We start from the raw sequence: 14,082 nt of genomic DNA, 5'->3' as shown, positions 1-14,082 counted from the left end.
GAGCCTGACTCAGGGCTCGAACTCACGAACCTCGAGATCATGACCTGAGCGGAAGGCAGACACTTAACCTACTGAGCCACCCAGGTGCCCCAGAGACTGGTCGTTTTACCTACATGTACAGATGACGGGGCACCTGGGTGACTCAGTCGTTTAAGGGACTGCCTTCGGCTCAGGCCATGATCTCGCCGTTCACGAGTTCGAGCTCCCAGCTGGGCTCTGTGCTGACAGTGTGGAGCCTGGAACCTGCTTTGGATTCTGTGTCTCCCTCTCTCTCTGCCCCTCCCCTGCTCATTCTCTCTCTCTCTTTTATTTAATGTTATTTAATGTTAAATAAACATTAAAAAAAAACAAAAACAAAAACCTACCACTACAGGCAAGGGGGCTAGAGGAGAGAGCCTTTGGTGGGGAGACCCCAAACAGGAGGGGACACAACCGTCACTCTGGAAGGAGATCCAAGTTCTGGACCATCACGGCACGCGTCACACTGCCCCCGATTGAGGGGACCAGGCTACCACAAAATGGAGCCACTTCAAAGCTGATTCCACACAAATCCCAGAATCCCATATGGAAACCCCCTCACCTGCCTACCAGTCGCCAAAATTGCATGTTTGCCAGATAATTTTATATCCCCCACTCTTTTATCCTTTAATTAAATTTATTTATTTATTTATTTATTTAGGCAGGGGAGAGACCTATAAATCAGCCTCTTTGCCTGTTTTCACAGACCCTGAGAGGCAACACTGCTAGAAAGGAAATCATCGAGAGGCTTAATTAGAAGAGTCTTTGAAACTCAACCCCGAGCAAGTCACTGTCCTGAGCTTCAGAGGCTGTGGGAATATAACTGCCCCCAATTCTTCTTGTCCAAGGGAACTCCCCCTGCTTTATCGTCCCTGAACTTGGGAGGAGGGTGACACCTGAACTCATCCAAGCACAGGGAGGAGCAGAGGAACCACCTCAGGCAGCCCTTTTCCCAACCTCCTGGGGCCAGGACGGCCGAGGAGAGCCCGGGATGCTAACTACAGGTTGCACAGCCGGAGACGTCAGTCCTCAGAAGGCTGTGTTGTCGGCTTGAGGCCGGGGGCCAAAGAGCTGCTCAGCGACCGCCTTGCCATCATACTTGGGCAATGTGCCCCCAAAGTCGGCGGGCAGGATGTCCTCATCGATCTCCTGGAAGAAGCCAGAGAGGTCATCTCCATGGACAAAGACCTGCAGGGAAGCAGGGGAGACAGAGCTGAGTAGGGGGGGTACCCTAAGGCCGGGGGACGGAGGGGAGGAAAGGGACAGGAGGAGAAAGGCACAGCGTGCCCTCCCTGCCTGGTGGTGTCCTCCTCCACGATGTGCTGTCACTCAGCTCAGGACCATGGCACGGAGTCTGAGGAGGGCTCCCGTGGGGTCCCCTCCACCTCCTCCCACCGTCGTCCCCCTTGTCCGGTGAACTCTCTCCTGCTACCAACAGCACCACCACGCGCTCACGCGCTCACCAGATAAGCACTGGGCACCCTCCCCGTGTGGCCCCGTGCCCTCACCCTTTCCAGCAGCTTGCTCTTCAAGAAGGGCTTGACCATGTTGTAGGTCGTGGTGAAGTACCACGGCTGGTGGATGAAGTGGACGGCTTTAAACCGGGCTGGGAAGGAGTCCTGCAGAGGCAGAGAGCGCCCCACCCATGGCCGCGGGGCCCTCAGAGGCTCCCACGCACTCCCCCTCTGCCTCTCCCCATGGCTGGAGGACAGACCTGCCTCACCACATAGTTTGCCCCGAAGGACACAGCCCACCAAAGGTTCCATCCCCGGGCCAGCAATCGGGGGAACCTTGGCTTCGCGGGGGCTCCAAACTGCAGGGAGAAAGCCCCGGAGGCCAGGCACCCCCGCCCTCTCCCTGCTGATGCACCGAACCTTGCCGTTATTTGGTGGAATAAAGAAACGAGGGGCACCTGGATGGTTCAGTCGGGGAAGCATCTGACTTTGGCTCAAGTCATGATCTTACAGTTCGTGAGTTCAAGCCCCGCGTCGGGCTCTGTGCTGACAGGCTGGAGCCTGCTTCAGATTCTGGGTCTCCCTCTCTCCCTGCCCCTCCCCTGCTCATGCTCTCTCTCTCTCTCTCTCTCAAAAAAATAAACATAAAAAAAATTTTTTTTAATGAAATGGTTTTTAGGTGACCTGAGTTTTTTCACACCCGTTAGCCTGCTGAGCGGCCTGGAAACTATTATAAACCCCAGGGACACTACTGTCATGTCTCACTATCCTTCAGCGTGCCCCCCAGACCCCCATTTCCCACCCCTCCTTTCCCACATACACATAAAGCATAAAGCAGATTAGGGTTAGCTCTGAGAAAGGACTTCTGACATGTCAGCATATACTGGACCGAGTTGTCGGGGACATTAGTGATAATCCATTTCTTGGGACAAAGTCACGTTCAAAGAGAGGCAGTGTGACATATGTGGACGGAGAACGGGATTCTAGGTCAGACGGTGTAGGTTCAAGTCTGACCTCTGCCACTTTAGGGTTTTACGACCTTGAGAAGTCACTCGACCCTCTGAGCCCCAGTTCTGAGGTCTGTAAAATGAAATGGGGAAGAGGGGAGGGACTGTTCTCAAGGAGTTAAGGAATTAACGAGCATGCGTGGCTCACTGCTGGTCACCATGCAAGCGCTCGTGGCTGCCATCGCTCATTAGGGAGCTAGGTGGTCCTCCTTTTAGGTCCTTGCCCGCACGGTTAAACCAGGAGACTGGGCCCAGCCTCCCAGCCTCCTGCCCTGTGAGAGGCTCCCACGGGACAGAGCTCTGAGGCCCCACCTGGAGCATGTCCACCATCTTCCTGAGATCAGAAGCCCGGAGTCCGGCAGCCTGCTGCATGGTAAAGCCCTTGAAGTTCTCAACGATGCAGAAGCCATTAATTTGAGTCTCCTCATTCTCTAGCAGCTTCTCCAGGATGAAACAATATGCCTGCAAGATCTTAGACATAGAATGAAAAGGCTGTAAAACCCAACCTCAAAGATAATTAAGGCTTAAGGTCCTGAGGGGGAGAGCTAACCGGCGCATCCCTTACTGGAGGTAATTTGTCACAGGCTTTAAACTGGAACATTCCACCTCCGTGGCTGTGTCCCAAGAAAATAACCTTGAACGTCATATCCATGGTTAGATGCTAGGGTGTTTATCCCTGTACCCTTACAAGGGTAGAAACACTGGAAACAACCTAAATGTCCAACAATAAAGGACTGGTGAAGTTATGGTACGTTCATGCCATGAAATATTCTGGAGCAGTTAAAATTATATACATATGAATTATAGAGCAAAATATTCATTCATGATGTATTATTGTAGAGTGTGATCCCATTTTTATAGGAAAAAATATGTGTACGTGTGCATGTGTATGTGTGTTTCTAGAAAAAGTGGATTGGAAAGATGTCAATGATAGAAATCTCTGGGTGGTAAATCGTGGATGATTTTTAATTTCTGTTTTTTTTTGCATTTTCCAAAATGCAGATATCATTTATATAATAAGAAAAAAGTATTCTTTAGTCTTTTTAAAGATTTTCTTTTTTCTTTTAAATGTTTTATTTATTTTTGAGAGAGGGAGAGAGAATGTGAGTGGGGGAAGGGCAGAGAGATAGGGAGACAGAGAATCCAAAGTGGGCTCTGTGCTGAGAGCAGACAGCCCAATAGGGGCTCAAGCTCAGAAATCGTGAGATCATGACCTGAGCCAAAGTCAGATGTTTAACTGACTGAGGTTAAACATCTCAGTGCCCCCTTTAAGATTTTATTTTTAAGTGATCTCTACAACCAACACGGGGCTCAAACTCACAACCCTGAGATCAAGAGTCACATACTCTACCGATTAAGCCAGCTGGGTACCCCAAGAAGAAATATTTTTGGCAGCTCTTTTTGCCCATGGGTCCTGTCCCCTCCCCCACCGTGCTTTAATAAAATCACCTTTTTACACCAAAAAAGAAAGAAAGAAAGAAAGAAAGAAAGAGAACTATTTTAAAGTCTTTTACACACACACACACACACACACACTCAGTCCTAAAGGCAGTATCTTAATTGATGTAAAACATCATAGGTATCCCTGATAAGATCAGGGACAAGATAAGCACTTCACCTCTACCACCATTTAACTCTCTGTTATAGGCGTTAGCCAATGCAACAAAGTTAAAAAAAAAAAAAAAATCAGAGGCATAAGTAGAAAAGGGAAAGAAAAACTATCATCTCTATTTACAATAATATGACAGCATTCTTAGAAAACCCGAGAGAATCAATTCTAAAATTAACATAAGTAACAAAAAGAATTCAGAACATAAAATTAATATACTAAAACAATAATTCTCATATATACAAACAATAACCAATCGGAAGATATAATGGCAGAAAAAGCCCCATTTACAGCAACACTTAAAACAAATTTAATGAGGGGCTCCTGGGTAGCCCAGTCAGTTGGGTGTCCAACTCTTGATTTCAGCTCAGGTCACACGCGATCCCACAGTCGTTAAGATCGAGCCCCGTGCTGGGTGTAGAGATTACTTAAAAATAAAACCTTAAACACACACACACACACACACACACACACACACAAATACAGTGTGGTCTTGGAGCATGAATAGACAGAAACCAATGACACAGAATGTAAGTCCAGAAATAGACCCAAATATATATGAAAATATAGACTGACAAAGATCTTAAATCATTGGGAAAAAAGATGAACTCCTCAAGAAATGATGTCAGGACAGCTAGACAGCATCTTTTTTTTTTTTTTTTAATTTTTTTTTAAGGTGTTTTTTTTCTTTTTATTTATTTTTGAGACAGAGAGAGACAGAGCATGAACGGGGGAGGGGCAGAGAGAGAGGGAGACACAGAATCAGAAGCAGGCTCCAGGCTCTGAGCCATCAGCCCAGAGCCCGACGCGGGGCTCGAACTCACGGACCGCGAGATCATGACCTGAGCTGAAGTCGGACGCTTAACCGACTGAGCCACCCAGGCGCCCCTAGACAGCATCTTCTAAAGTGAGTATGTACAATTTTTTTAAGGCTTGGGGGCACATGTCTCCCAAGACAAACCCTAATTCACCCACCTAGGGTAGCTCTCTTAAGGGCTTGACAAGCAAAATCACACACACATATATATATAAATGCAGAAACCAAAAAATACAAAAACACTAATTCAAAGGGATACACGCACCACTATGTTTATTGCATTATGTACAATAACCAAACTATGGAGGCAGCCTAAGTGTCCGTCGATGGATGAATGGATAAAGATGTGGTGTCTATATAATGGAATATTACCCATTCATAAAAAAAGAACGAAATCTTATCACATGCAACAACATGGTTGGAAACACAGAGTATTACGCTAAGTAAGTCAGAGAAAGACAAATACCAGACAATCTCACTCATAGGTGGAACTGAAGAAACAAAACAAATGAGCAAAGGGGAAAAAAGAGAGAGAGAGGGGGGGGGGTGCAAACCAAGAAACAGACTCTTCACTGCTGGTCACCAGAGGGGGAGGTGGGAGGGGATGGGTGATTTAAGGGATGGCGATTAAAGAGCACACTTATCATGATGAAAAAAATAACACAGCATGATTTTAAAAAGGAAATTAAAAAAAAAAGCATATTCTCCAAGTCATACGGGGAAATAAATAAATACATGCAGAGACCTCAGGCTGGTCATTAGGTTGAAACCTGCGCTTTCCAGAATCTCTCCCAGTCCACAGTCCATTAATCCCTGTTGTGTGTGTCGCCCCCAGCCTTCAGCGTTTGGCAGGGCTGACCCACAGCTGTCACCCCCACGTGGCAGGAACGCCAGGGGGCAGTCATGTATGGGCCAGTAGACCCCTCCTGGGAGGCTACTAGGTTTTCCAGCTGCAGTGGCACACCCCAGGAATTCTCCCCTGCCCAGAAAAAGGCCGGCCTTTCCCCCTCCCCGACAGACCCTAGCCCCCTGGGGAGCCAGGAATGAGGGTCCAGAAGAGGCCAGGTTTGAGGGAGGGGAACCCAGCCCAGGGGATGGGAGGGAGCCAGGCGAGCCCCCACTGACCTCATCGAAGGTGATTTCTTCACTGTCCCAGTTCTCGATGTTGAAGAGCATGACCACTCGGCCATATTTGTCCCGACTGGAGAGGACACCAGGGTAGCCAGCCTCCACGGTGCAGCGCACGGCCTCCAGGGACAGGCTATCAAAGAGCTCAGGGTACTGCAGCCGGAAGTTCACGTAGCCTGGCGGAGGGAGAGCAGAAGAGCCCCTCAGGGAGCCTGCCCATCTGGGACTGGCACAGAAAGATTCCAGAGGCCTGGACTCCTGCCCGGCTCCTCAACGTGCATCCTGTGTGTTGATGCAGGATCCTCAACCTTTTGAGTCCCTTGTGGAGGAAAACATTGGCCTATCTCACCAAACTGCTGCAGTAACCAAGCAAGATTCTAGGTATGAACACCATTTGTAAACCGTGCAAGCGTGATGTATAATCTTAAACCCGAAGACGACTATTACGTTTGTGATTTCCTCTTGCCCACGGGCAGAGGGACAGGTTTTCCAGGTGGGCACAGGGTTAGCTGAGTAGGGATGGGGAAAAGACCCCAAGAGAAAACCTCAACCCCGAGCAGAATGCAAAGGACCTTCCAGATTCCAGAAGCACTTCCACCCCCCACAAACCCCACCGTCACCCACCCTGAACAAGTCCGTGGTTTGTCTCTACCACTGAACCCTGGGAGGCCAGGCCCGGGGAGGTGTTTGGGCAGCATTTGCCTAGGGAATGCCCCTGGCCCCCTCACCGGTCCTACAGTCCTACGGCATTCTGGGTACATCCCCAAGGCCTCCCCTCTCTGCCCTATTGCTCCTCCCCCAAGTTATCTCCTTTCCCGTGTTCTTCAAAAGTCCCCTTTGCACTGGAGCCTTCCCGGTCGCTTTACCTAAAACTTCAACCCCTCAGTTCTTTATATCCACTTCCTTTCTTTTTCCTCATTATCCCTTCTTACACAGTCTATGTAATTTTCTCTCTCTGGTTTGTGATTTCCACCAATAGAGCATGAAGTCCAGGAAGGCAGACGTCTTGTCTGCTTTGTTCTCTGCTGCATCCTTTGGCCTAAAAGAGTGGTTCGCAGGGGCACCTGGATGGCTCAGTCGGTCAAGCGTCCAACTTGGGCTCAGGTCATGATCTCACTGTTCAAGAGTTCAAGCCCCGTGTCCGGCTCTGTGCTGACGGCTCGGAGCCTGGAGCCTGCTTCGCATTCTGTGTCTCCCTCTCTCTCTGCCCCCCATCCTCAGACTCTGTCCCTCTCTCAAAAATAACATTAAAAAAATTTTTAATTTAATAAGTAAGAGTGGTCGGCACATCACGGGAGGGAATTAACATCCGGGGAAGGAAGAAGGAAGAAAAGGAGAATCGGTGGCCTGCGGGAGGACCTGCTAGATACCCCTTCTCTCCACCAGCACTGAGGATTTCATTTCCTTGGGAAACTCGTCTTCCGCCAGCCAGCAGGGCCGGGGCCGCCCTGTCCTCAGGGCTCCTTCCCAGGGCTGGTACCATCCCCAGTTCCACTCTGCACACATAGCCACCTTTCCTGCCGCCCCCCAGAGCCCACGCCTAGGCTGGAGTAGGGGTGAGGGGAACGCGCTCCTGCCTGGGCGCGCAATCGGGGCGACTCAGGTCTATCGAGGGAGTCCCAGAACTGGGAGAGAGGAGCCGGCTCTCTGGGCACGCGGTGCGGCCACACTCATTCATTGCTGTCGGAGCTGAAAGGGATCTCGGCGGCCACTTAGTTCACACACCCATTTTGCGGGTAAGGATAAGGAGGCTCGGGGAGGCTGACTCTCACAGGGCAGGAAAAGGGAGGGGGGATGGAGGGGGCAGCCTCCTCAGCGCCTGGGTGAGAGCCAACACCAGCCTCCCCACCTCCCCGCTGCAGGCCGTCCCTCCCGCGCGGGCTCACCTCGGAGCAGCTCGTAGGCGCGCCCCACGTGGAACTTGCGCGCGCGGATGAAGCGCATGAAGAAGGCGCTGTCCCTCCCCTGCACCCGCTCGGCCACCGCCCGGGCCAGCTCCTGCCCAGACGCCGCCTCCGCCTGCACCAGCTCCTGCAGCTCTCGAACCACGTCCTCCCGGGTCTCCTCCCTCTCATTCAGCTCGTCCTTGGCCTGGAACAGGGTGGGGTGGAGGCGGCGAGTCACACATCGGCGCAAGGCGCGCACGTGGGGGCTGCCCTACCGGTGCCAGACTGGCAGAGGGGCGGAGGGGTTGTCGCTGGGGCCGTCGCGCCCCTGCCCCCCAAGAGCCGCCGCCTGCCCCGGCGGCACCTCTCGCGGCCCATTACAGTCGCAGAAAATCGGGTCAAACTGCGCCCCCCGGGTTTGTTGGCAGGAGACCGCCAAAGGTGCAAACGTTTCTAATGACGCTTCTTGGAACCCTCACGCAGCACCCTGCTAAATACCTCGGGCCACAACAAGTCACCAGAAAGTGGGTATTCTAGCACCATGCCTCAGGAGGAGCCAGCTGAGGCCCATAGAGGTGAAGGTCATCCAGGCAGGAGGGGGTGGAGCTGAGACTCCCACTCGGGCTGGCAGCTCCCCAGGCTTAATTCTGATCTCAAAGACGAAGGTACCGGCAGATAGCAGCCCGCCCCCTCCTTGCCCCCGCCGAGCCTCACTCTCCTCCCCTAGGCTGCGCCTGGAAAGCTCTTCAGCGTGCCTCCTCCGGCAGCTCTGTCCTTGGACAGCAAGAGCAAGGGGAAGGCAAAGGAGGGGGGACTCCGATCTGGGGGAGCTCATCTCCCTTGAGGTGTCCAGGGGCAGCAGCAGAGATGGAAGCAGGAGCCCAGGCTCAGCTCAGCTCCAGGACAGCTGGGCCACTCTCCACTGAGCTCGGTCTGATGCGCTCTGAGCTGCTCCAACAACCTTCTCATAAGGTAAGACCCGGAGAGGGAAAGCAACTTGCTCGAGGTCACACAGCAAGTTGCAAGTAGGTCTGATTCTAGAACCCAGGCCTCTCGGCTATCAGGTGGGGGCAGCAGTTGGATTTCTGTTCCCCAGGACCACTTGCAAACCAGTGTTCCCACATCTGAGTCCAGGATGATCCCCCGTCCAGATGCCCTAGGTTCCGGCATTGACATCAGGGAACTCTGTTGGTGCTATAGTCTTGGAATAGGCTGGCCCAGGTGTCTGGTCAGCCCAGGTGGCTGACATGGCCTTAACCTCCAGGATGATGGCCCCCTAGAACAGTCCAGTCCATTAGGTTCAGGGTAACCTGGAGAGCTAGGGCTGGACCCTTCTTCCTGCAGGAGAGAGGATGCTGTCAACATCGCCCCCTTGTCAGCCCTCCCCTCGATGTACCCGGGGCCACCTCACCTTCTGTAAGGTGTGGCGGGGGAGCTGGCTGCACGGGCCAAAGACAGGCCCATGGTCCTTGGTTGTAAGCCGCTCCAGCTGGGCACGGAGCTCCTGCTCCTCTTCAGGGACCACACGGAATGTGCCCACCTGGGCAGAGAGAAGTCAGGAACACACAGGGAGAGGCCCCCCCATCAGCCTGAGCAAGCCAGGTGAGTGGGCCTGCTCAGACCCTAAATTAGTACTTCCGTCCAAAGTCACTGCTAAGGCCTCCTCCCTTTGGGTGGGGTCACGGACCACTGGGAGGTTGTGTGGGTGAATGCCCTTAACCCTGAGCAGAGGAAACAATAGAGAAACAGAGAAGGATGTGGTGGGGGGGGGGGGGGGGGGGGGGGGGAAGGGGGTGGAGGAAGGAAGGTAGATGGAGGGGAGACCCAAGGCACAGGGGTACTCACCCCCTCTGACATGCTGCTTCTGGAAGTCTCAGAGGCGTCAGAAAAAGAAGGGCCCAGCTTCTGTCCTGGCCTCTCCAGGCAGCCTCCTCCCTAGACTGTAAGAGTCAAGTCTGCAGCGTTATGGAAAGACAGTTCTCTTACGTCTCAGAACAATGGATCTCCAACTTTTGAGTGCTTAAGAATCACCAGAGGAATCTGTTAGAAATGCAAGTGCCTGGGGCGCCTGGGTGGCTCAGTCGCTAAGCGTCTGATGGCTCAGGTCATGATTTCACAGTTTGTGAGTTTGAGCCCTGCATCGGGCTCTGTGCTGACAGCTCAGAGCCTGGAGCCTGCTTCGGATTCTGTGTCTCCCTCTCTCTCTGCCCTTCCCCCACTCATACTCTGTCTCTCTCAAATACAAATAAATATTAAAAAATTTTTTTCTTTTTTAAATTCAGGTGCCTGAACCCTGCCTTCTGTGATTCTGACTCAGGAGGTGCGGACTGGGGCAGGCCCAGGAATCTGCACTATATTTTCATGTAAAAAAATTTTTTTTTAATGTTTATTTATTTTTGAGAGAGCGGGTGAGCACGAGTGGGGGAGGGGCAGAGAGAGGGAGACACAGAATCCGAAGCAGGCTCCAGGCTCCGAGCTGTCGGCACAGAGCCCGATGTGGGGCTCGAACCCACCGACCGCAAGATCATGACCTGAGCCGAAGTCGGAAGCTCAACTGACTGAGCCACCCAGGCGCCCCAGGAATCTGCATTTTAAAGCAGCGTCCCAGAGGACTCTGAAGAAAATGATCCTTGGGTTACACTTTGGGAAACTCTCCTTTGAGAAGGAATATATATAAAAATACCTCAAACCCTAGTTCTTAAGATGAGTTGGTCCAGCCAGGGAAAAAGTAGCCTTGGCTTCCATTCTGAAATTACATGACCACTGCAGGATAAGGCAATCCCTCCTGCTAGGTGTGGCCCTCTTTCTGCTGCCCAAAGGGGGATCCCAGAAACTTCCCAGCCTGGTGGTGGATGACCCCTTCGGTGCATTCATGCTCTGCACGGGTGAGGACTAGTTACATAATCAAAATACCGGCTGTGTGTTCTGTTCTTTGTGATGCATTAAGTAGTTTCAAATCCATTATCTCAGGGCCAGAGCTGGTATTATTCCCCCCATTTTACACAGGAGGAAACAGACTCCAGGGAGAATAAGTGACTTGTTCACGATCACACAACCAGAAATAGCCAGGGATCAGGCTAAGCCCAGCTGTGACTTAACCGAGAGGCACGGAGAGGCAGCCTCTTGTGGCAAAAGTTGGACCTGGGTTCAAATTCTGTTTCTTCCACTTGCAGACTATGTACTTTAACCTGAGTCTTGGTTGTCCCCTGTAAAAGGGAGATGGAAGGATTATGAAGGTTACATTAAATGATGTACACAGAAGCGATGCGTGGCCACCGGAACAAATCTCATCCATTGTCCACAGGACAACCTGCTCAACCCACTGAGTATTTTTGGAGATAGCTCTCCTATTCCCAGATTTCTTTTCCTTTCTTGCCTAAATACCCCAGGGCCTTGAAGGAGCCGTCACTGACCCGGTCCCCACTGGTCAGTTTTGTCACCTATTCACCACTGGTAAGTGGCAGAGGTAGCTTAAACCACTGCTGTAACATCTAAAGCTGAGACATCTCCAGGCAAACTCCCTAGGAGAATGGATGTCGCAGAAAACCCTTTAGGGCCAGAGAAACTTGGGTTCGAATCAGGAGTTGTCATTTACCACCTGTAAGACCTTCAGAAAGTTAGTTAACATTTCTGAGCCTCAGTTTCCTCATCTGCAAATTGGGGATACTAACTGTACCTATCAAATAGAGTTGTAATGACGATCCTATCGTTTCTGTAAGGTACGTAGCACGGTGAGTGTGTTGCTCTAAAACATAACTTCCCTTCCTTTTCTTAGCATCACACTGATCGTTGCTCTAGCGTGCCCAGAGAGGCTTGGGGGATCCCAGGGAATGTCTGAGGATCTCCCATTCCCTGCCTCTGCTGCTCCCCAGCCCTAGCCAGGGTAGGAAATCCACCAACAGGAACGAAATCTAAGCTTTCTCTCTGGCAAGTAGACTTCCAAATGTGTGGGCACAGAGATAGACAGACTGCAATCCTTTGTGGCCTCACTTGGGTTTTTCTGGAACGGGAATAGAGAGTCTTATCAAATTGGAGCTTAGACAGGAGAGATAGTGACTGGATACCCCCAGCCAGTTAAGCAGATCATTAGGGCAAGACCTTAGATCCTAGAAATAGAGGGTTAAAGTCAATACTGCAATTCTTTTTTAAATAAGCCCAATCTAATTAATTTTGAGGTTTTAAAATACTGGCTTATGAACTGTATACCATGAAAAACCATTCATCACCATTCCACGTTGAGGCTGTTCCCTGCCATCTAGGGTTGCCAGATAAAACACAGAATGCCCAATTACATGTCAATTTCAGAGGCACAACAACTACTTATGCAGTACATAAGTACATCCCATGCAGTATATGGGACATACTTAAAAAAAAAGTATCTGTTGTTCCTCTGAAATTCACATTTAACAGGGTGTCCTGTCTTTTTATTTGCTAAATCTGCCATCAGGTTGATCTGGCACAACATGGAGAATGGCCAGTGGGTTTCAGTTTTACAGGAACCGCCCCCCCCCCCCCGACTCCTTACCCCAGTCCTGGGCTCCCTGGCCCAGCTAGACCCCTGCTACTGACTTACCTGCCAGGTCACCAGCTCCTCCTTAGGGCTACCTGGTGCCTGTGTCCTCCTCCTTCTCGGGGAGCCTGGAGGTTGCCTCCGCTGGGGGCGTGGTCTGGTCAGCAGGCTGGGATTAATGTGTCACAAGGAACTTCTCAAAGCCCACAGTTTCCTGTTAAATCAGGTTTACAGGGAGGCCCAGATAGGGGCAAGTGAGGCACCAGGGGGGAGAGGGGATCAGCCTGGGCTGAGCTGCAGCCACCTCAAAGCCCTCTTTTGTGTGCGTCTGCTCCTGAGTTCCTGCTCAGCCATGTGGAAGCCGGGCAGTGAGGGTGGGATGTGGGCCAGCCCCATTCCCTCCTCCTTGCCCTCTCTGTCTCTCGTTGCAGGGGTTCTGAGAAAGACATGCAAGAGAGAATTTTTTTTTTGATGTTTATTTATTTTGAGGTGGGGAGGGGCAGAGAGAGAAAGAGACAAATCCTAAGCAGACTCCGTCCTCCGCGCAGAGCCTGACATGGGGTGGGATCCCATGAATCAGGAGATCATGACCTGAGCTGAGATCAAGAGTCAGATGCTTAACCAACTGAGCCACCCCGCTGCCCCCGGATAGAGGGATATTTTAAATGTGACTGTGGATGCGGTGGCAGCGGTGGCAAAGCCAAGGCCTGTCACTCTTCCCCAGCCCAGCAGGACCTGGTGTGGTAGATGTCACTTGCACAGTGAGTGGGGTCAGTTGGGAAAGGTAGCTGGTTAAGGCAGAGTGGGACGAGGGCCAGACAGGCTGACCCGCCTTCTAGACAGTATGGCGGAGTGATAAGAGCCTGCTTCGGAATGTGACCGCCCACCTTTAAATCCTAACTCTGGCACCTTCTAGCTGTGAAAAGTGACTTCAGCACTCAGTGACTCAGTTTCCTCCTCCGAGAAGTAGGGATATAATTAGAGGACAGGCTCATGGCTTTAGTGAGGAAAAAAGTGCTTAGTTCAGTGCCTGGCACTTAGAAAATATAAATGCACAGTAAATGGTGGCAGTTACTCCAAATACGCAATCGGTGTGCATCTGGGTGGAGAGGACCCACATTATCCATCCCTCTGTAAAACAAGAAACCCCTCTGCTGCCCCTCAATAGGTGGCTTCCCAGTCTCTGCTTTGGTATTCCCCTGAGCGCGGCGGGCGGGATGTGGTGGTGATCCCTTTAGAATATCCTTTCTCTGGGATTCCAAGGGCAGGGAGCCCCCCTGTTTTTACTACTGGAAAATTCTCCTTGTTTTAAAACTCATCCTTGGTCTGACCTCCAAGCGGGCTTCCATAATGTCATCCTGGGTCCTGATTTTGCCTCCTGGGGGTACCTGGGGCAGGGGTCAAGATCCTGTGCATGGGACATTGTCCAGACTCCGTCCCCAGAAATGTTTTTTGGTTTTCCCCAGAAATAGTTCTTGTTTTTCAACCCATTCGTACTTGGATAGGTTTGGGATCCCCTCACCCTCCTATGCCCTCTCCAGACATCCAGGGGCTTATGAGAGTGTCTCTGAGGGGTGGTCCCGGGGAGCAGTGCCTGACCCCCACTTGTCTCTCTAGACCCATTCCTCTAGAGCAGGCTGCAATACCTGGGGC

The 14,082-nt window shown here is 51.5% G+C and overlaps 2 protein-coding genes across 5 annotated transcripts in view; one reads left to right on the top strand and one right to left on the bottom strand.

The window, feature by feature from the left end:
• Nucleotides 1-686: 686 nt before the first annotated feature.
• Nucleotides 687-12,564, bottom strand: RLBP1 (retinaldehyde binding protein 1). Of its 2 annotated transcripts, XM_042988082.1 has the most exons (8): nt 12,493-12,564; nt 9,765-9,859; nt 9,331-9,459; nt 7,920-8,124; nt 6,031-6,209; nt 2,792-2,950; nt 1,527-1,637; nt 687-1,206 (listed from the first exon to the last, which is right to left on the bottom strand). In XM_042988082.1, the coding sequence occupies exons 2-8, from the start codon at nt 9,774-9,776 to the stop codon at nt 1,048-1,050; spliced, it is 954 nt and encodes a 317-aa protein (XP_042844016.1). In that variant the 5' UTR covers nt 9,777-9,859; nt 12,493-12,564; the 3' UTR covers nt 687-1,047. The 2 variants fall into 2 exon arrangements, with proteins under 2 accessions (XP_042844016.1, XP_042844017.1); XM_042988083.1 differs by lacking the exon at nt 12,493-12,564 and having other exon boundaries at nt 9,765-9,906.
• Nucleotides 8,681-14,082, top strand: part of FANCI (FA complementation group I) — a 102,035-nt gene continuing 96,633 nt past the window's right edge. For 2 of the 3 annotated variants that reach the window (XM_042988076.1, XM_042988075.1), the window contains exon 1: nt 8,681-8,891. In XM_042988076.1, coding sequence (XP_042844010.1) covers nt 8,787-8,891 — 105 coding nt within the window. In that variant the 5' untranslated portion in view covers nt 8,681-8,786. The remainder of the gene's footprint in view (nt 8,892-14,082) is intronic. The other variant, XM_007078234.3, reaches the window with a different exon arrangement.

Source organism: Panthera tigris, chromosome B3 (genome assembly GCF_018350195.1).
Source record: "Panthera tigris isolate Pti1 chromosome B3, P.tigris_Pti1_mat1.1, whole genome shotgun sequence".
NCBI lineage: Eukaryota > Metazoa > Chordata > Mammalia > Carnivora > Felidae > Panthera > Panthera tigris.
This window is presented reverse-complemented; position numbering and strand designations above follow the sequence as displayed.